The 20,362-nt window shown below is 50.7% G+C and overlaps 1 protein-coding gene across 1 annotated transcript in view; it reads left to right on the plus strand.

The window, feature by feature from the left end:
• Window positions 1–20,362, plus strand: part of ARK2C (arkadia (RNF111) C-terminal like ring finger ubiquitin ligase 2C) — an 82,489-nt gene extending 62,127 nt beyond the window's left edge. The window contains exons 2-8 of the mRNA XM_070421096.1: window positions 2,022–2,337; window positions 3,820–3,930; window positions 8,931–9,060; window positions 10,772–10,876; window positions 11,211–11,306; window positions 13,214–13,320; window positions 14,115–20,362. Of these exons, the coding sequence (XP_070277197.1) occupies window positions 2,022–2,337; window positions 3,820–3,930; window positions 8,931–9,060; window positions 10,772–10,876; window positions 11,211–11,306; window positions 13,214–13,320; window positions 14,115–14,232 (983 nt within the window). The 3' untranslated portion in view covers window positions 14,233–20,362. The remainder of the gene's footprint in view (window positions 1–2,021; window positions 2,338–3,819; window positions 3,931–8,930; window positions 9,061–10,771; window positions 10,877–11,210; window positions 11,307–13,213; window positions 13,321–14,114) is intronic.

A 20,362-nucleotide genomic window follows, 5' to 3' on the forward strand; every position in this document is an offset into this window, starting at 1 on the left:
CACTGGTGGAGCACCTCTTATGTCCCGTGTGCCAGGTGGGCATCAGGTGAGGCTCGCCCTGTGGGCTTCCCTGCCCCAGCTGCACAAGGCTTGACCTGGTCCTCCCCAGCCTGCCCCACCTCCCTCAGGCCCCCCGGCCTGAAGGTGCTGCTCCCAGCCAGCTCTGAGGGGGTGCTAGCAGTCACCATCCACTTCCTGAATTCTAAGATGCACGTGTTTTTCTTCATGGTGCTGAAACGGATTTGGGTCTTACACTTGACGTGTTACTTTAGTGCTTTGTTTATCTGTTTCTGGGAGACCCTTCCTTCTCCCCACTCCCTAAAAATGTCACTTGGCTCCTGGTGAACCTTGCAATCGATGGCATTTGAGCCCCGGGGAAATATAAATGGTTAGTACTAGTATAATCGGGGACACCTGCAGATTATTTTTTAACCCAAAGGAGTAACTCTAATGGGAAAAATTGTAGTTGTCTATTGAAGGGGCATTTGGGGATGTGAGTGTTGTTCAGACGTCACTGATCATTGGCTTGTCGTGGGCCAGAGATTCCACCCTTAGGACTTCACTCCTCTGGGCTTGGAGACCAAATAGAACAGCGATTATCTGCTACTCTCGCAGACCCCACACGACACAGGGCTGCGGAGAGACGGGAATCCCTGAATGAGTGTCTCCCGGCTTCGTTATAGAGTGGCCAGTTGGGGACCCAGCCATTTTATTGGGGTGCTCCCAACCAGAAGCATCTCTAGACCTTTTTCTGGGACCAGTTTCCAGTCTAAGGCTCTGGAGGGTGCAGGGGAGGGGCGCCTGGGTGACAGCTCTCTCAGAAGCCACTGGCGGAAGAGGCAGGGTTTCCAAAGATCCATTCGTAGGCGTTCGCCTAACCCTCCAGTTTGAGCATGTGCATCGCCCAGCCCTCCTCTATTGGAGCCTCTCTGGCTCAGCTTCCCCACAAAATGACAGGGTGAGCAGCCCCAGACTGCTTTCATATGACTTGTCATCCCGTTCTCAGCTCCACCCTCTCTCCTGCCTTCCACAGTAGCCACCGCCTCCAATTCCTGACCTTCCAGCACGCATGCCAAGATCCTGCCCCCACTTCTTGCTGACCATCCCTTTGGTTAGAACTTGGTTTCTGGTTTCTCATCTCTGCTAACTCCCCATCTGCTTTCCAGCTTCCAAAAATCTGTTGCCACCTGTTGCCTGCTCCTGTCACCTCTCCTATTCCCTCTGTCCTTGTCTGTTTGTCTGCTCTTTGCCCCTTTGCTCTCATTTCCGTGGGGTTTGGGGAGGAGCTGCACCTGCCGTGTTTAGCAGGAAGCCTCCGCAAACCTTCCTGACTGCAGTGCTGGGAGCTACAGCTTTGCTCCTGGAGAATTTGTAAGGCCTGCTTGTCATCGAGCTCAATTTTATTTAGCAAACTAACGGAGACCCGGTTAGATGTTGCCTGAGCCCACCTTATTCCTAGAAATGGTTGCTTTTAAATAAATTATAATATTAGAACATATTGCTTAATTATATTAGGGTGGTTAGTTTTCTTCTTAAAACTGCATGGAAAACACCTTCTGGTTGTTTTCTCTCTGGAAACGAGGGTTCCCACGGGCTGGTCCTGGCTAGCCAAGGCTTCAGGGAGCTCAGAGCTTGGCTAGGCCGGTCGCAGTGTTCTCTATGTGGCATCTATTAGAAAAGGTGTTGAGATCAGAGGTTGCATGGGAGGAGTCTAATTCAAGAAAGCCAGTCTGTCTCAGGGACCTCAAAACCCCTTTTACAAGTGTGTTAATTTTTTAAAGGATGCTTATCTATTCATTAAAGAGAGCATCCCTCTCTCCTCCAACATGTAAGGCACGGGCCTTTCCTTGGCGTATTAAAGATGACCAAATGGACATAAAAGCAATGACCCTTGCTGTGTCCTCATGAAGGTCTGGAGTTTCAGCAGCTGCAGGAGGTGCCCGGGGTGGTGGCGGCGTCTGTGGGGGGAGGGACGCAGCGCTGGTCCTCACGGGGTCTTCTCTCTGTCCTTGCCTCTCCAGGTGCCCCCTTTCAAAGGTCTCAGCATCCGCACGCTACCTCCTGCCGCCACTTCCACCTGGGCCCCCTGCAGCCGCAGCAGCTCGCGCCCGACTTCCCCCTGGCCCACCCCGTGCAGTCACAGCCGGGCCTCAGCGCCCACATGGCCCCGGCCCACCAGCACAGCGGCGCCCTGCACCAGTCCCTGACCCCGCTGCCCACCCTGCAGTTCCAGGATGTCACAGGTCCCTCCTTCCTACCTCAGGCCCTGCACCAGCAATACCTCCTGCAGCAGCAGCTCCTGGAAGCCCAGCACCGCAGGCTCGTCTCGCACCCCAGGTGGGTGCTTCCTGGTGGCCGGTGGGGCGGGGGTGGGACCCAGGGCAGTCACTACGCAGCCCCTAAGTGGGTCTGTGCCGAGGCCGCTTTTGCTCAGTTAGATAAGAGGGACTTATTCAGGCAGTGGGAGCTGCCTGGACTCCACAGGACTCCCTCGGTAGCCAGTGTGCATCCCTGTCTCATTGCCCAGGTAAGGGACGGGAGCTGGGCAGCTGGTGGTCACTGATGCTTGCCGTGGAAGGTTGCACCTTGTGGGAGATTTGACTGGGCACCCTCCACATCCCCACTAGCTTCCTGGGCACCTGGTTCTAAGACCCAAGATCCCTAAGGAATAACCAAAGGACATGCTGGTTCGGCCCTGCCTTCAAAGAGCCCCTGGTCTGTTGGAGAGACCGGCTATGAACCAAATGGAGAGTAAAGTTAGACATCACTAACCTAAAGGTCTGAAGGCGCCGGGGAATCCTGGGCAAATCGCTTCCCTCAGGAGCCTCAACTGTCATGAGAAAGAGTTGGACTAGCTCAGTGGTCCTCAAGCTTCTGTGTTTATGGTTAGGACTATTGATACTTATTAGAAATTAAAACAGAAATTTAAAAAATACTTATTAATTCATTTAAAAATAACCACAAACTCATTATATGTTAACACCAATAATACATTTTTGAAAAATAGTTATATATTAATGCGGTAAGTAGAGTGACCCCTTTTCTTTTTTAGAACATAATTGCAAATCTCTTCAATGCCTGGCTTAATAGGAGACAACTGTGTTCTCGCGTCGGCTTCTGTTGCAAATCACATGTCACACAGTTACTGGAAATCTCCAGTGCTCACTTGTGAGAGAATGAAAAAGGAAATAACCTCCTAGAAGGATTATGAACATAGTTTTGAGCTCATAACCCCTATGGAGGATTCCCAGGGGAGCTGCAGCACACTTTGATAACCTCTTGGCTAGATGATCTCGAAGGCCATAAGCATCCCTAACTGTAGGGGTGAGTGCTGTATGGGGTCAGAGGGAGGAGGGGTCACCATGACTGGATTGTTCAGGGAGGCCTTCCTGTAGGAGGTGGCTTTGACCTGGGCTGTTAAAGCTGGGAAGAGTGTGAAGAAGGGTCAAGGAGAGAAGAGCCTGGGGGAAACAGAGGGTGCACAGAGGTGGGAGAGCCTGCAGGAGGTAGATCTGAGTGTCCTGAAGACAGCCCACCAAGGACAACGGAAGTAGGAGAGGGAGCAGAAGAGACAGGGAGCTGGAGGGGCAGGTGACCTGCAGCAGACAAACCCAGGAAGAGGCCTCAGTACAGTGGGCAGCTGGACAGAACAGGAATGTCTGAGTTCCTGGCTGCTGTCCAGCTGGGATGCTTCCTCAGAGTTTGGGACGAGGGGCAAAGCTTCTGCTCTGTAGGCTGGCTGGGACTGCTCAGAGCTGCTGGGAGCTGGGCTGGCCTGGGCAGCCCTGACGCCATGGGCCTCCTTCCCTTCTGGTGCAGGCGGAGTCAGGAGCGCGTGTCTGTCCACCCCCACCGGCTCTACCCCAGCTTCGACTTCGGCCACCAACTCCAGACACCTCAGCCCAGGTATCTGGCTGAGGGCACTGACTGGTGAGTCTTTCTGGTCCCTGGGAAAGGGATGGAGGGTGAGTGGTCTTGCCCAACCCATGGAGTTTCTGTTTCCTTCCCTTGAGTGGTACAGGAGGCCCAGTCCTCACGCCCCAGGCTGTGCCCCTGTCCCCAGCTACCCTCAGGGCCAATGGTCCCCACCGGGCCCGGGCCTGACAGTTCGCTCAGATGCGGTTGGGTGCCCATGTACCCAGATGAGGCTTAGGGCTCCTGCTCCTGCAGGGGAGGTGGGGGCAGAGATGCAAAACATTTGCTAAGCTCAATGAGGGCTAGGAAGCAGTGGTGCTTGGGAGGAGGGCAGAAAGAAGAGTCAGGGAAGGCTTCCTGGAGAGGGTGAACCTCAAGCAGCCCACAGAGAAGAGCCAGGGCATGCCAGCAAGGAGACAGCCAGCCAGATTGGAGGCAAGGACTCCAGGGAGAACCTGGGGAGAGGGTTTGAGGTGGTGTAGGCGCTGGGCCGCTGTGAAGGCTTCCTGCCATCTCCTGCACGTGGGACGGAGGTCTTTGTTGCCCTGGGATGTAGTGTTGCTTGGTTTTGGATCCTGGGTCCCACCAGACTCTCTGTTCTAGCTCAGGAGAGGGCTGATCTAAACTCAGGTTGGATCTGAACTCCCAAACACTTGAAAAACTCATGCAGTTCCCTGAAGTAGTTAGAGGTAAAGGGCATCATGCCTGAAACTTATTTTTAAATAGTTCAGGAAAAAATTCCTAGAGAAATGTATGTGGTGTGGGGGGGGGGGGGGGGGGGAGGGAGGTTAGGAGGGAGGGAGGGAAAGAGAGAGAGAGAGAGAGAGAGTAAAATAGTAAACTGTTACCACTTGGGGAATCTGGGTGAAGGGTATCCAGGAATTTTTTGTGCTATTCTTACTTTGAGGCAAAAACTTCTTTTTAAAGAATGTAGAAACATATATACAAAATAACAGAAAAACCTCAACGGGAAGGATAGACTAAACAAAAAGATGTGCAGTGGTGTCATTTCGCAGCCAGTTAGTCACGCAGACTGGCTCAGTCCAGGGCTGCTCTGGGAGCAACCTAGGCCTGGGCACCAAGGAATGATTCCAAAGGATAGCGCTGGTTGATTGACAGCCAACGGTGCTCCCAAGACAGGAAGTAGTTGTTTCAACCTGCTCTGCTGTCCCAGGCCCCTGCTGATTCTCAGGTACACTCTGTCAAATTGAACGCTCCCCGTAAAGACAGATTGCACGGCGGCCGACTTCAGCGCAGCCTTTTCTAATTAGCAGATTCAAATCAGGGAGATTTAATTGCAGTTTGGATTGAATTCTGTCCCTCAGCATCCAGTCAATCCAATCTATTTCAATCCGGCCCACATGGGCACCCAGAACCCTTGCACACCCTGAGCGGTCCGAGCAAACACAGGGGTCCAACCTGGCGAGTGGGACTGGACAGGTGACACAGGAGAGAGTCGTGGAGAGAAGTCGGGAGGAGCAGCTGGGCACTGCCCTTGGCCACTTTGATTATTTAGCAAATCTCCTCCCCTCCCTCCCTCCTTTCAATCCCTCTGCATTCCTGACCCCTGCTGGTCTGGGGAAGCATAAAGACTGAGGCCAAGAGGCTGGTCCGTGCCCCAGCAGGGGCTGCTGGGAGGCCCTGTCCTGAGCCCACCTGAGCCCACTCCTGGGCCCTTTCTCCCTGTTCAGTCCCCACTTCCCAAGTAGGAAGCGCTTTCCAGAGGAGGAGGCGACCCTTTCTCCTCCCTTGTAATTAGCTCTGCTCCACAAGGGCCAGCTTCCTGTGAGTGACAGAGGCCTTTTTGTGATCATGCTGATGGCATCCTGCCCCTCTTTTCCAGGGAGGCCTCTCCTGCCAGGAGAAGCGAGGTCTGGAAATGAGATGGCAGGAAATGAATTCTAGGAGGGCTACTCCTACCTCCGCGAGGAGCCCTGGAGGGGAGGTGGGGAGAGTGTGTCTGCAACCCCTCTCCACCCCCTTTTCCGTTAGAGAAGCATCAGAAACCACTGAATTCTGCCCTAAATTATTTCAGGAATTAAGACACCTCACCTGTCCTCGTCTAGCCCCGGCCTTTTCCTCTTCCTTGAGGATATTTTAGTTCTACACAAGCAGCCTCTCTCAACCAGGATGCATACTCCCTTTCTGGCCGTGGCTCGGTAACCTGACCTTGACCTTGAGCCACCACTCCAGTGTCTCCATCCTTATCATGCTCCCTCTATGGCTTAATCCTGGCTCTGTGGTTCCAACTCTGGCCCCCAGTGCAGACAGCACCCGGCTCTACCACCCGCCTCTGGCCCTGCCCAGCGGAGACACCCAGGCACCTGGACCTGAGAAGGAGGGTGGGCGAGGACAAGAGCCTCCTCCTATCCTCCTGCAGGCAGCTCTGCCTCAGCAGCCTCCCGGCTCACACTTTCTGAGCAAGCTCCGTGCAAAGGACATAAGGTTCAGACCAGACTGCTCCACACTCCAAGGCCACTGGCAGCGGAAGACAAAGTTGAGGCTGATGTTTAGACGCAGCTGATAAAACTGGTGCTTTGAGACAATGTCCATGGAAATCTCCAGGGCACCGTTCTGAGCAACCCGGTGGCTCAGGCCTTTGGGGTGTTTCTATGACCCCTTTCAAAACTCAGCCGTGTTCTCACAGGCCAGTGGCAACAGCAGGAAGGCGGCAGGCACTGCTTCTCCAAGGGCTGAAGTCTCCTGGGCTAAAGTCCACACCCAGGCTCTTTTAGGGTCCGAGCAGCATCCGCTGTTCAGGGATCCTGGGGTTAGGAAGGACTCTTCTGATGAGATGAGAAGAGGGAATCCCACAGCCTGTCCAGGCCCAACCTGGGCAGATCATCCCTCTCACCCGAAGGCCGAGGTGCTTCTCCACTCAGCATTTTTGGATTTGGAGCAACTCTGCTCCGAGTTCCTTGCGACTTTGCTTTCGCAGAATTCTCTGAATGTGTCTTTGCTGCTTTGACTAGGCTGGGTCCCCTGAGACTGCAAAGAGTCAGAGTTTCAGCCGCAGGAGGGTACCCCGTGGAACTCCCTCAGCGATGCAGGTCACGGGATAAGCTCGGGCAAGGGTCAGAAACCCCGATGACGCTAACTGGCTAGCCAAGGAACATGGAAAAGGCCAATTTTCAGGCCAAAGATAGGTCTGAAGAAAGAGGGGCCAGCCCTGGCCGGTCGCTCAGTGGTTAGAGGGCCAGCCTGCCAACTGAAGAGTTTCGGGTTTGATTCCTGGTCAAGGGCACATATTTCAGTTGCATGCTCAATCACTGGCCCCAGTTGGGGCTCATGCAGGAGACAACTAATCGATATGTCTCTCACACATCAATGTTTCTCTCTCTCTCTCTCCCCAAACTCCTTCCCTTCCACTCTCTCTAAAAAAATCAATGAAATAATATCCTCAGGAGAAGTTTAAAAGAAAAAGAAAGAAAGAAACAGGGGCTGGACTACTAAATTTCTAAGTTTGCTTCTGACTGGCTCCAAGAATTTAACTTTTGAGGGGTGAAGGGGGTGAAGGGTGATGGAAGAAGATTTGACTTTGGATGGTGGGCATACAGTGCAATATACAGATCTGATATCATAGAAATCTACAGCTAAAATCTATATGATCAATGTCACCCCACATATTTAAGGGGGAAAAAAAGAGTTTAACTTATTTCCCAAAGGACATATTTATCAGGAGTTGTTTCATGGAACCTGGCTAATATATATAGAAAATCTAGGAATATATACATTATAGATGTATCATGGCTAGAAGCAGAAATCAGGTATTTTTTCTGTAGTTCCCCTGATCTGGATTCTGCTGGTCACACTCTGGTGGTATCGCTTACAATGTTCCTCAGTGTCCTATTTCCCCACAGGTCAAGGTTTGAGCAGATTTTGGTCCAGCTCTTACTTTTTGGCAAAAATACTTTAAAGGTGGTGTTGTTTTTTCCAGCAGAAGCTGGTTGTCTCTCCTTTTGAGATGTTAGTAGCCATTGATGATCCTTGCCTGCCAGATCCTTTATTTCTTTAGGATATACAAAAAGGAGTTCAATCATTCCTTACTCATTTATTAGCCAGAAAAATTTTATAAGATAAATTTCCCTTCATCAACTACTTGGTTACCCTGAAGTACAGTTAATAGAAGAAAGACAAGATAAATGGTTGTCTGCCCCCCACCCCGCCCCGCCCCACCACCACCACTTTATTTACTAGTTTTCAAAATGCAGAGTTGGTTCCTTAGCATTCTTCAAAGGGACCAGTGTTCTTTAGGGTCACTTCACCTTGTGGATTTGTACCTGTCTGATGTGTTTCAATCTATTGCATTTATGCTCATTGACATGCAAATTGTCCAAACTCTGGCCAATTTCCACCTCTTCTGGATGGTTTTGACATGACCCCGGTAGTGTTTTCAGTTACGATAAAATGTTTCACTCAATCTCATTTTGCACATTTCATGCTCCAGACCTGAAATTAGCCATTTCCCCAAGGAGCCCTGGTTCCTTTTCAGTTGCATTAATGGATCAATTTTTAAGTAAAATAAATTTTCCTATACTTTTAGGAGTGGGGTGGGGGTAGGGTCCAGGGTAACAGGTCCCGACTCACAGAAGCTGAGGTCCTCTTCTCTTGTTTGCTCCAAGTGGTTGAAGTATGGCCTCTACCCGCTCCACTATATTTGGACCTTGTCTTTGCTCCGCATCCCTGACCAGCTCTATCTGGATTTTTCTTTTAGCATTTCTCTCGGGGGTGCGGGCTGTGTCCTGGAAGGGTACTTAGGTGCACTCGTTTCAAAAGGTTATATGAGGTCTTGACTGTTCTAGCCCCTTCACACCTTGCAGAGCTCTTACTTCTCTGAGTCTCATTTCTGTCTGTTAAGAGAGGGGACGGGTGACTGAGGTCCAGCTTCTTGCAGCTCTGGCTGTTTGTGACTCTGGTTCTCCACCATGGGCTTGATGTCTGAGGTCCCTTCTGTCACCCCATGGCTGAGTACCAGCCCCCCCTCCCCGTGGCTCACTGTGGCCGTGTCCCCGCAGGGATCTCAGTGTGGACGCCAGCTTGAGCCCTGCTCAGTTCCAGGTGCGGCCCATCCTTCAGCACTATCAGCATTACCTAGCGACGCCTCGAATGCACCACTTTCCCAGAAACTCCTCCTCCACGCAGATGGTGAGTGAGGGGGCTCTGCCAGGAACAGACTCCTGTTGCCTGTTGGGGGACGTGGTGGGCCGAGGCCTGCAGCTCCCTTGTGTCCTACTCCCTGTGCCCTGTTCCTCTGTGTGCCTCGGTCCCAGGCAGGCCAACTGCTCCCCTCCCCTCCCAACTCTTACTCCCACTCTGACTTGAGAGCACCTGTTGCACGAGAAGCTCATACTGCTGAAAGGACTGGGTGGGCAATGGAGGGTGGAAGGGGGCAGTTGCAGGTGTGGGGAAAGGCTCAGGGCTAAGAGCAAGCAGGATGGGCTCTGGACCCTGTATGACTGCGCTTAGTTCGTTTCTCAGCGTCAGTGCCTGCCTGGGTGTTAGTTCACTTATCTGTGAAATGGGATGACATGGGGTGAAGACACCTGCCTGGCCCATCTCACAGGACTGGTGTGAGGAACATAAGAGACCCAAGGGGTGGCCTGGCTGCTGATCCAGTCAGCTTCCTGCAGGGGCTGGGCTTCTCTTCACTGCAGGGTGCTGAGTCTGCAAAAGGATCAGGTTCCGTTTGGGGGCATTGCAAGCTGCACGGAATGAAGGTGAAGATGTTTCATTAAACTAACAACAACAATAATACTGTAGCAAAAGACTGAAAATCTTCTTATTCCCAGGCAGCTTCTTCACGTTGCTGCCCCGAAGCACAATTCCAGCCTGCCAGTCCTTGCCTCTGCCTTTAACCACTCAGCACCTCAGTCTCCTTATCTGTAAAATGAGGGGCGTGGACCAGTAATCTCAGCAGTCTTTCAGCCCTGAGGTCCTATGGTTCCTGTTATAAAGCACCATTTACTGAGAATAAAAGCTAACACTTATTGAGCACTTACTGCATACCAGGCACTGTTCTAAGCAATTTAAATGAATTATTTAAGCCTCTCGATAACTCCACAAGAAGAGGTAATATCCCTATTTTACAGATTAGCAAACTGAGGCATGGAGAGGTTAAGTAGCAGGCCAGGGCCATGCAGTGACTAAGACGAGGAGCTACTAGTATGCTGGACACCTGGCCCTCTGACTCACACCGGGTCGGGGCGAGGTGAGCGAGGCAGCACCAAACAAGTACAGGGGCAGATCCTCTCTGTATTGAAAAATTTGACATTTTGTTCATTACAGATATTTTATATTAATTTTGATTTTTTTAAAAAAATGTTGCAATAAAATATTATTTGTCTCGATCACAGTGCCCCCTTAAATGTTGTGCCCTCACTTGCCCCACCTGGGTCAGACAATGTGGAGTCAAGGTGGAGGGAATTGACTCTGCCCCCACTTCCCCACAATTGCCTGGGTTTGAAATGGTGGTTCTGCCGCTTGGTTGCATAAGTTGGGCCACTTACTAAATGTGCCTGTGTCTCATTTACCCTATCAGTAAAATGGGGATAGTAATTGCATCCTCATTACAAATCCAATGAGATCATTAGTTAACTATCTGAAGGGCTTAGAACAGTACCTGGCATGAAATAAATGCCCCATCAGGCCAGCTGTTACCTATTGATTTTGTTATTCGTTCTGGGGCTGGCCCAGCATAGGCTCGGTTCTTGCGGGGGTGAGGGAGACCAGGAGCAGGAAAAAGGACACTTCTGCCCACAGTGTCACAGGGTATGCAGATTGGCGGTTATGGGAGGAGGAGTCGGATGCTGGGATCATGAAGGCTTGAATCCTATCTGAGGCATTTTCTCCTTGACAGGTTGTCCATGAAATCCGAAACTACCCTTACCCTCAGCTTCACTTCCTTGCTCTCCAGGGACTGAACCCCAGCAGACACATCTCTGCTGTGCGGGAGAGCTATGAGGTACGCCTGCCCCTCTGTCTGGGAATCCTCTGTCCAGCTTGGCTCCAGTGGGGTTGGTGGAGAAGCTATTATCATTCATCACTGCCATTTATCATGTCCTCTCTCCTTTTCCCCTGCTGGTGGGTAGGGAGTGAGTGGGGCAGGAGGAGCCTTGGGTTGAGAGGAAGAGAAAGAAAATGAGAGCAAGTAGAGATATTTTGTTCTTTCAGACAAGTTCTTCTGAATGGCTGTGTGAATGCTTCCTGCTAACATCTGTCAGTGCCTCTCCTTCTCATCACATGTGTACGTGTGCCTTTGCACATGAGTGCACACGTCCACATTTTTCTCTTTGCAGGAGCTGCTGCAGCTTGAGGACAGGTTGGGAAATGTGACTCGAGGAGCTGTACAGAACACCATTGAGAGGTTCACCTTCCCCCACAAGTACAAGAAGGTGAGTCAGCCAGCAGGCCAGCATGTATAGTAGGGGTGAGGGTGGGGAGGATATAGGTTGACTTTGGCCTGGCTGTCCACAGAGGGGCACAGTCCAAAATCTAGAAGCCTTTGCTCTGATTAGATGCTCTGAAGCAGCAATACCTTCCCAGGTTTTCTCCTTTGCCTCTGTCAGGTGTAACTAGGAGGGGATATGGTGGCCTCTCATTAATAAGGGAGGAGGCTGGCTATGTGTGTGCATGTGGACTTGTGAGTTGGTATATTAGGAAGGTGTACAGGGAAATGAATGTTAGAATCTGAGTGGGATGAGCAAGGGGAGTGCCTACACAGAAGGCTAAGACTTGCCTTAGAAAAGAATCCCAACTCCAGTCTCACATGTAGACAAATGGTCAACTAAGACTTCAGAGCAGCATTTCCAATTCTCATTGAACATCAAGATCATCTGGGGAGCTTTTAAAGCCACATATTCACAGGCTCTACCTTAAGCCTACAGAGGTAGATTCTCCAGAATTGTTGCCAGGAATCTGAGGTAGGATTAGAAGCCAGGAATTTAAGTTTAAACATTTTTAGATTAAATTAAAAAATTTAAAAGCAACTAAGATGTCCCTCAATAAGTGAATGGACAAACTGTGGTTCATTCATACAATGGAATATTATTTCATGATAACAAGAAATGAAAAGCCATAAAAAGACATGAAGGACTGGAAATGCATATTACAAAGTGGAAGAAGCCAGCATAAAAAAGCTGCATACTGTATGATTCCAACTACATACCATTCCGGAAAAGGCAAAACTAAAGACAATAAAAAGATCAGTTATTGCCAGGGGCCTCAGGAGAGGGAGGGAAGAATGAATAGGTGATTCACAGGGGATTTTTAAGGCAGTGACACTATTTTGTATGTAATGGTGGACACATGACAATATGCATTTGTCAAAACACGAAGGGCTGTTTAACACAAAGAGTAAACCCTAATGTAAACCAGAAGACTTCAGTTAATAGTAGTGTATCACTATTGCTTCATCAGTTGCAACAAATGCATCACACTAAGGCGAGATGCGAATAATAAGGCAAACTGCATATGTTGAGAGGCAGAGAGAAATGGGAGCACAATATGTTTTCTGTTCAATTTTTATGTAAATTAAAACTGTTCTAAAAATATAGTCTGATATGATGACAAATAAATAAAAAATCTAAGAATGAAAAGCTTGATAAGCACTGAGAATCTTAGAGCAGGAACATACTCATTGTGGTCAAGCCAGAGCCCATCTTCAGCGCCTCACAATAGACATTTGTAAGGAGAAGGAAGAAAGGAAGGAAGGAAGGGAGAGAGGGAGGAAGGAAAGAAAGAAGGATGGGAGGGAGGAAAGAAGGGGGAAGAGTGAGGGAGGGAGGGAAGGAGGGAGGAAGGAAGGAAAATTAGATGAATGAATGCATGGATGGATGGATGAACAAAGCATGCTGGACCTGAAAGTGGAGGAGAAGGCTGGAGACAGGGATCTAGGTTAGAAAGGGTGTAAGGAGGAGTAAACAGGACAAGGGAAAGCAGAAAAGGTGAAGCTGTTTATGCACAGCCAACATTTTGCAAAGGATTGATTCATTGGTATCCAATTCCTTTTCAAACTCTGTGCTCCTAGGGCAGTGTAAAGTTTATGCCTGGGACATGAATTGTCTGGAACAACAATAATAAAGTTCATTTGGCTTTAACCCTCTATATTCTGCAGCAAGGAAGAGGGGTGGAGATTAGGCAGGGAGTAGGGCCTGGGAAGAGCATAGAAGTCTGGGTATAACTTAGGAGCTTAAAAAGAGACTGCCTCACTGGAGGAGGGAGGTGGGGGAAGAGCCTGCAAGGGCCAAGACCACCAGGTGAGTCTGCTCTAGGTAACATGCTCCTCCTTTGTTTCTCCTAGAGAAGACCCCAGAATGGCAAGGGCAAGAAGGAAGAGGGGGAGGAGTCAGACACTGACGAGAAGTGCACAATTTGTCTGTCTATGCTGGAGGATGGAGAAGATGTGAGGTAGGAGGCCAGCCTCTTGGATTCCATCTCCTTTTCCTTGTGGGTATTAGTGATCAGTCATGTGCTGTGTGTCGGGTGGAGCTTGCTTGTGTGTGCGAGTGTGAGTGTGTGTGTGTGCGTGTGTGTGTGTGTGTGTGTGTGTGTGCGCGCGCGCATGCGCCTAGTGTGTTTCATGGTTGTTCTAGGATGATGGGGTGTGGAACATTCTAGATGTGTGGTGCCTATGGGTATGGACTTATAGGTGCTAAGTTTTTTTTTTTTTTTAAATATATTTTTATTGATTTTTTACAGAGAGGAAGGGAGAGAGAGAGAGAGAGTTAGAAACGCCAATGAGAGAGAAACATCGATCAGCCGCCTCCTGCACATCTCCTACTGAGGATGTGCCCGCAACCCAGGTACATGCCCCTGACCGGAATCGAACCTGGGACCTTTCAGTCCACAGGCCGACGCTCTATCCACTGAGCCAAACCGGTTCCGGCATAGATCCTAAGTTTAAGAGAACAGCCTGATATTCGGCCTGGATGGGTCTAAGACAAAGCCATGGCTTTGTTTCAGGCTACACTGAAAGGCTGCATGCAGAAGGAGAATTTGGGGGTTCTCCTTCCTGTCGTGATTTCCCATCCCAGCCACAGCCTCACTCCATGGCAGAGCTCCCATGACCCTCTTTGGTCTGTCCCCCAGTAGCCTGGGTGTGAGTCTCCTGGTCCTTTGAGTAGCCGTTATCCCTCAACTCCTGGCACAGCCTTGGGGTTCTTCCCCTCAACCATTCCTCTGACTCTCCCCCTCTCTTCCAGGCGCCTACCCTGTATGCACCTTTTTCACCAACTCTGTGTGGACCAGTGGCTCGCCATGAGCAAGAAATGCCCCATCTGCCGGGTGGACATTGAGACACAACTGGGAGCTGACAGCTGAGGAAGGAATTAGCCAGTGGATGCCCCATTTTCCTTCACCAGGTCCCCCCACGGCCATAGCCCTTGCAGCCAAACTTTGCCTTCTGAGCCATTTGATGTAGAGGAAAAGCCTGCAAGCACATTTTGTGGAAAGAGGAGTTGGTGGTATCCGTGTCCGAGGGAAAGGAAGGGTGGGGGAGGACCCACCCATCCAGAATGGTGACTGTCCCCATCTGCCTCGCTGCGCGGGAGGGAGGGAGCTGGCCGTGCCCAGAGCAGGGGTGGGAAGGGGGGGCCCATGCTGCTGAGAATCTGGACGTGATCCTGAAGGTCCTAGCTGATAGACCGGCCCCTCAATCCTGCCCTTTGAAGGATTGTATATATACCTCTCGACCACGTAGAAACCATGTAGGGGTCTCTAGCTATTTCTGTGGATGGCAGCCAGAGCATGTTAGCTTAAGAAAAATGTTGTGTGTGGTGCTCTAGTCATCTTGTGGTGGACATGTCGCTATTACCGAATTCGCACCAAATATTTCTCATTGAGTTTCTTGTTTTGGTGCCTGACCGAAGCAACCAACGACAGCCCAAATCTTCCCATCTTTAAGAGAGAAATGGGAAAAGGAATCAGAAATGAAAAAGAAAAAAAGCCAAATCCTGTTTACGATGAAAAAAGGATAATTTTTTTCACCCAGGTTGGGAAGCAGGGAGGGGGATGGGGGTGTCCTTGTTTTGTTTTCCATTTTGGTTTTTCCTTTTGCTTTGTTTTTTTCTCATGTTTACAATGCATGGAGCATGAAAGGGGCCATCTGGGAACGGGGAGGACTGGAGAAGGAGCAGATGGGGGTCTTAGATGGGCCTTTGAGGGGCTCAGCCGGGTTGGGAAGGCAGAGGTTGAGTAGGTAAGAGAAGAATTCTGTCTTGAAGGAGGGATCCCCAGCTCCAGACCCCATCCACTGAGCTCCAGCCATCCCCCCGGTTCCACACTGAACCAGGGAGGGGCCAGCCTTCAACTAAAGTAGCCACCAGGTTCCTCAGATCCAGGATACCCCTGATCAGGCCAACTTCCTCCTTTCAGCCTGCATATGCCCTGTCACAAAGAGGCAATTTGGCCACTGCCTCCCTATGCAAAAAATTAACCAGATGATGAAGCTAAGATAGCATAGGTGATGGATACTTGGTCCTGGCCAAGGTGCTCTCAGCTAGCACTCAAGGGCTGAGGCCAAATACTGTGGACCTTGAGGAGAACTTTGAACTTCCTTTGGGATGGCTCAAATCTTGATGGAGACCCTTGGAGAAGGCCCTGGGCTGAGACCCTGTTGGCTGGGTTTGGGAGGCACTGTGTCCCTAGCCTCTGGCTCTTTCTCTGACTCTTTGGTAATGTTGGGTAAGCCCCTTTCTTTCTCTGTGCCTCAGTTTCCTTCTCCTTAGAGTGGGGAGAACAAAGTGCATCTCCATTTCCACTTCTCTACCTCACCTAGCTGTTGTGAGGATTAATACTATCTGCCCACACATTCACGCTCTCTCTTGGGAACCTCCTTGGAGTGGAGGGATGGGGGCGGTAGGAGAGGCAGACCTGAAGTTCCAGGTGACACCATATCGTGTGTCTTTCTGCACCACCCCACATTTTCTGAACCTCAAGGAGAGCAGAGACATGGGAGAACAGAGGGATGGAGATGGGAAAATCTACCAAATTCCACCAAATCCACCAATCCCAACCCAACTTTCTTTATCTATAAGAGGAAACCCCCCAGTTCAGTTGGGATTCTGCCCTCTTCCTTTACCCCTCCCCTCCTTCTCCCCCTCGTTTGCACTGCCCTCAAAGGCCCGCCCCCCACCCAAGTCTCAATGCCCTTATATCAATAAGGGAAGACTAGGGGGTCCAGGATATTTATCACATATATGAAGGAATTCCATAAGGTTAAGGAAATTGAGTCTGCATTGCTGCTACAAAGGGTAAAACCAGGACCAATGGGTAAAAATGACTGGGAGGCAGATTTTGGCTTGAGGTGGAACCTTCTAGCACAATGGGAACTGTCAGGTGGAGGGATGGCTACTCTGGACACCTACAGGCAGAGTCGGGGAGGTGGCTTCTGGTGGGAGGTTGCACAAGGATGTTCCTCAGGCTAAGCCATCTTTCCTGAGCGCCTACCAGTGCAGGTGTTGAGACAGGCGATAGCAAAGAAGATGATGAGCTCCTCTGGGAGCTTACACTGTAGCTGAGGAGCTAAGACACAAAGAATAGTGCAAAAATGGTGAATAGTCTGATTCTGGGTTAATGGCAATGAGCATGACCTTGTCCCCTTCACTGATTCCAGTGTGGGAACAGTGTCTCTAGGGCTAAAGGTAGAGACCCCGACAAAGTGGAAAGAACTTCCGAGGCAGAATTTTGGGGAAAGCTAGTTACTAGTTCCCTCTGGAAGTTGGGAATTCTCCCCACCCTGCTTTGACCCCCAGGTAGCCAGGGTGGTCTAGGGAAGGTCACTCCCCTCATAGTCTTGGGCTCTTGTTCTCTCTAAGGCCAGTTTGAAAGGCCAGTAGGTAGAGGGAGTCAGTGGGAAGGCCAGATGGAGTGAGAGCTGGAGTCCTGGGTTCCGTCTTGGCTCTTCACTGACAAAGTGGGTAGTGCTAGAAACCGGCCTTCCTCTCTCTGGGCCTCAGTTTCCTCTGCTGCCACGCGAGGAGGTTGGATTAGATGCTTGCTAAATTTCCTTCCAACACTCACATTCTCTGATCCTCCCTGACATTAATACATCATTCAAGTCATTAGAGCTGTGTGCCAACTGAGCTGTTGGAATGACTTGCTGTGGGCACCGATGTCTGTTTCAGAGGCTGAGAGTGGGATGTAGTCTCCTCCTCCTCCCAGTTGTCTGCAGGCTCCCGAGTGCCCCAGGCTAACTTTAGGCATTGCCTGGGGTGGGTGGGGATCACCTGGAGGGAAAAGGTCAGCACTAGCTTTGGGGATAGAGCCTAAAGCCTCTGTCCCCTCATCTCTTTGGGGCCCTCTTACCCTGCAGGTGGGCACAGGAGGTGACAGGGTCCCAGGCACCTCCGAGCTCCTTTATCGGGGCAGCTGTCTGGCCAACAAGGGAGGACAGGGTGTCTGTGCTTCTGCTCCCTCGAGGCCCCTTCCCCCTTGGTTTAGGAGCCAGGAAAAGTGGAGAAGAGGCAGGCTCAGGCATCAGCATCTCACACCCACCACCTCCAGGAGGAGACCCCCTGTCCTCCTCCTTCTGCTCAACTCAAGGGACTCAGACCCTTTCTTGACTGAGACGCATGAGTGCCTTCTGGGGCAAGAGCTGCCCCAGGATCAAGTTGGGCCTCCTAGCCACAGCACAGCCCTGGCCGTAGTGGGTCCACCGAGGACACCCATCTCGAAACCAACACCACAGCCTGGCCTGTGCGGACAGAGGATGGGCCATGGGGCTCCTCCACTTGCCGGGACTCCCTTGGGCCCTGCAGCCCTCGCCTACCACCTGTGGCGGGACCCTAGCTCCTCTTCTGCAGATGTTCCCAGCCTCCGAGCAAGTATTCTTAACCCTTTACGCCTAATGAACAAGCACAGTTTTTTCAATGGTGAAGAAAAAGCACCAGATTTTTTTTTTTCCTGAAGAAATCCCCCAAACGCCCCCGCCAGCCGGCGGGACACACACTCCCCGCGTGGGGCTGTAGCAACGTCTGTCAGGTCGCCCCCCACCCTCGTGTTTCATCTCCTGCGCGCGCGTAGAGCAAATGCTAGAGCGATTTCAGCTGATAGAAAAACAAAAATGAAAAACAAAAAACAAAAAACATGGCACGTTGCTAGTTTACAGGGTTTTGTGAGTTTAAATGCCTTATATTTAACAATCATAATTTATGACTAACTTGTAGATATCGTGGGTTCTTATTTAATTATTTTTATAGTTGTTTTGCATTTTTAATTATAATTTATTTATTTAGAAAGGATACTAATTTTTTTTTATTACTCCTATTACCTCATTTTGCCGTTGTTTCTGGGAGTGGAATGCTTTGCATGCATTGGTACGATGACAAACAACTACGAATACAAAAAAAAATTTTAAATAAAATTCCGCGAACTTTATTTCGTCCAAATATCAGGGTGTGTGATTGCAAGCTGTCCTACTGTGGTGCTGGCCTCTTTGGATACATTCCATATGAAATGCAAACCTTTGATTCTGTATGCTGTGATCTAGTGAAAAACTCCAATATAGTGACTGTATTTAGCACATATATTAATATAATTTGCACTTGTCAGCAGACTGGGATAATCCTTTCACTTGCTACCCTTGTCCCCCTGACTCCTCATCACTAACCTGTCTTCCCTTCTTCCCTTGCCCTTCCCACGCCTCAGCCCACCCTGCCGCCATCTTCTGAGGAAGCTCTGGGGGCACTGGAGGTCACTCTCTCCACCTGGGCTACAAATCCCTCTGATTCCAGAATGTTCCCTTTGGACATGACCAGCAGGAGCCTGGTTTATTAGAATGAACCCTGGCCTGGAGATTAGGAGGCTCGGGTTTTCAGACCAGCTCTATTGTAACCTTCTCTGTGACCTTGAACAAATCCCTTGGCCTCTCTGTGTCTCAGTTTTCTGGGTTTGGGGGCGGGGAGCTGGAGGTGAGCTGGAGGGTCTCCAGGGTCCCTGGGACTCAGAGAGAATGACACAGATCTGGTGGGAGACTACCATGCTGTGTTAAGTCACCCTCTCAGGAGCGAAGAAAGGAAGGAAGGAAAGAAGAGGAGGGGAATAGAGTAGACAGAGAATGTATCCAGTGGATTTGCTCAAAGGAGATATCCGGAGGGTTTCTGTCCTTTTATATGCAGCATCCTGGGGTGACGGGGAGGCAGGACACTGGATACGGGGCATGTGCTTTCACAAGGCTTGGCGGTCACTTGGAAAGTGAGCTGAAATCCATGTCTTGTTAGTTACGGGGATGGGGTGAGCCCCAAACTATGGTGTTTAGAATTGGCACCCCATCCTAGCATCTCTTGGAGACTTTATTGTTGAGGCATCACCCTTGACAACAGATTGGGATGCAGATTTTAGACTCATGGTTCCTCCTCCCTAGTATCTCCTCTTTACTCTCTGCCATTGCTCCAGGGGGCTGTGGGCAGGGGGCACTGCCGTGGATGGGGGTGGCCTCCAGTCTCACCTCCCCAGGAGGAGTGCTAGGGGAGGGTTTGAGGAAGAGGTGGCCTCAAAGCCTGGCTCAGCTGTGAGCTGAGATGCTTTTGAGCTAAAGGAGAGAGAGGAGGTCCATGCCCCCAGAAGAAGCCTGGCCCGGAGTAGGAGATACACTCCTGTGCTTCCCGCATGTCTGCCTCTTCCCTCCCCTCCTCCTTCCCCTCCTTTCCAGCCCATCTTGCCTCTTGCCTCTTGACATCACTGCCTTTGCCTAATGGAGCCGCCCACCCTCCACGTGAGGCCCCCTGGGATGGTGCTGATGGGGGAGGAAGTGGATGCCCAATTCACCACACTGCCTGGCCAGGCTTGGAGAAGTGTCTGGGCCGTGCATGGTCCCTAAGCCCCAACTTTGCTCCGGCTGGACTATGGGTCTCGTTCCCTGGGCTTCCTGCCTGCTGCCTGCCAGCTTCCCTTTCTGCCTCCGCCCTGGAGCCTTGTTCTCCTGCTTTCCTTGGAGAGGGCCTGTGGAGTCGTCCACCGGGCGCAGACCACCACAGCTGGGCCTGGCAGACACTGCCCTCTTGGCAAGGCTCCTGGACGGACATGCCTTACGCTGCTCTGCAGGGTCAGAGTGGGAAGGGGCCCTTTGCCCTGGCTGGCCTGTGCCCCCCACTCCTCACCGCAGCCTTCCCCTCCCCCAACCCCACCCCTGGCCTTGGCTGCAGCTCATTTCTCAGCTGTGGAGCCAGCCACACCGGGCCCTCCAGGGGGTAATTTGGTTGCCCCTGGTAAGTGAAAGGATTATCTTCAGTGTTGATTGTCCTTTTTTGTAATCCTCCTGCTGTTCTGTTCTGTTGTGCTGTGCAACATTTTGCTACATAGACTATTTTATAGCAGAAAGCTAGAAGAATATTTATTATGAATATTAAAGCAATAGTGCATCAATGAAAAGGCGGAGACATTAGGAATCGTGTAAATGCTTAGATTCACTTTTGGTGGATTTTTTGTACTTTATTTATAATTAATAAAAATG

Source organism: Myotis yumanensis, unplaced genomic scaffold, assembly GCF_028538775.1.
Source record: "Myotis yumanensis isolate MYYU_CA2020_CCGP unplaced genomic scaffold, mMyoYum1.0.hap1 SCAF_7, whole genome shotgun sequence".
In the NCBI taxonomy this organism is placed as follows: domain Eukaryota; kingdom Metazoa; phylum Chordata; class Mammalia; order Chiroptera; family Vespertilionidae; genus Myotis; species Myotis yumanensis.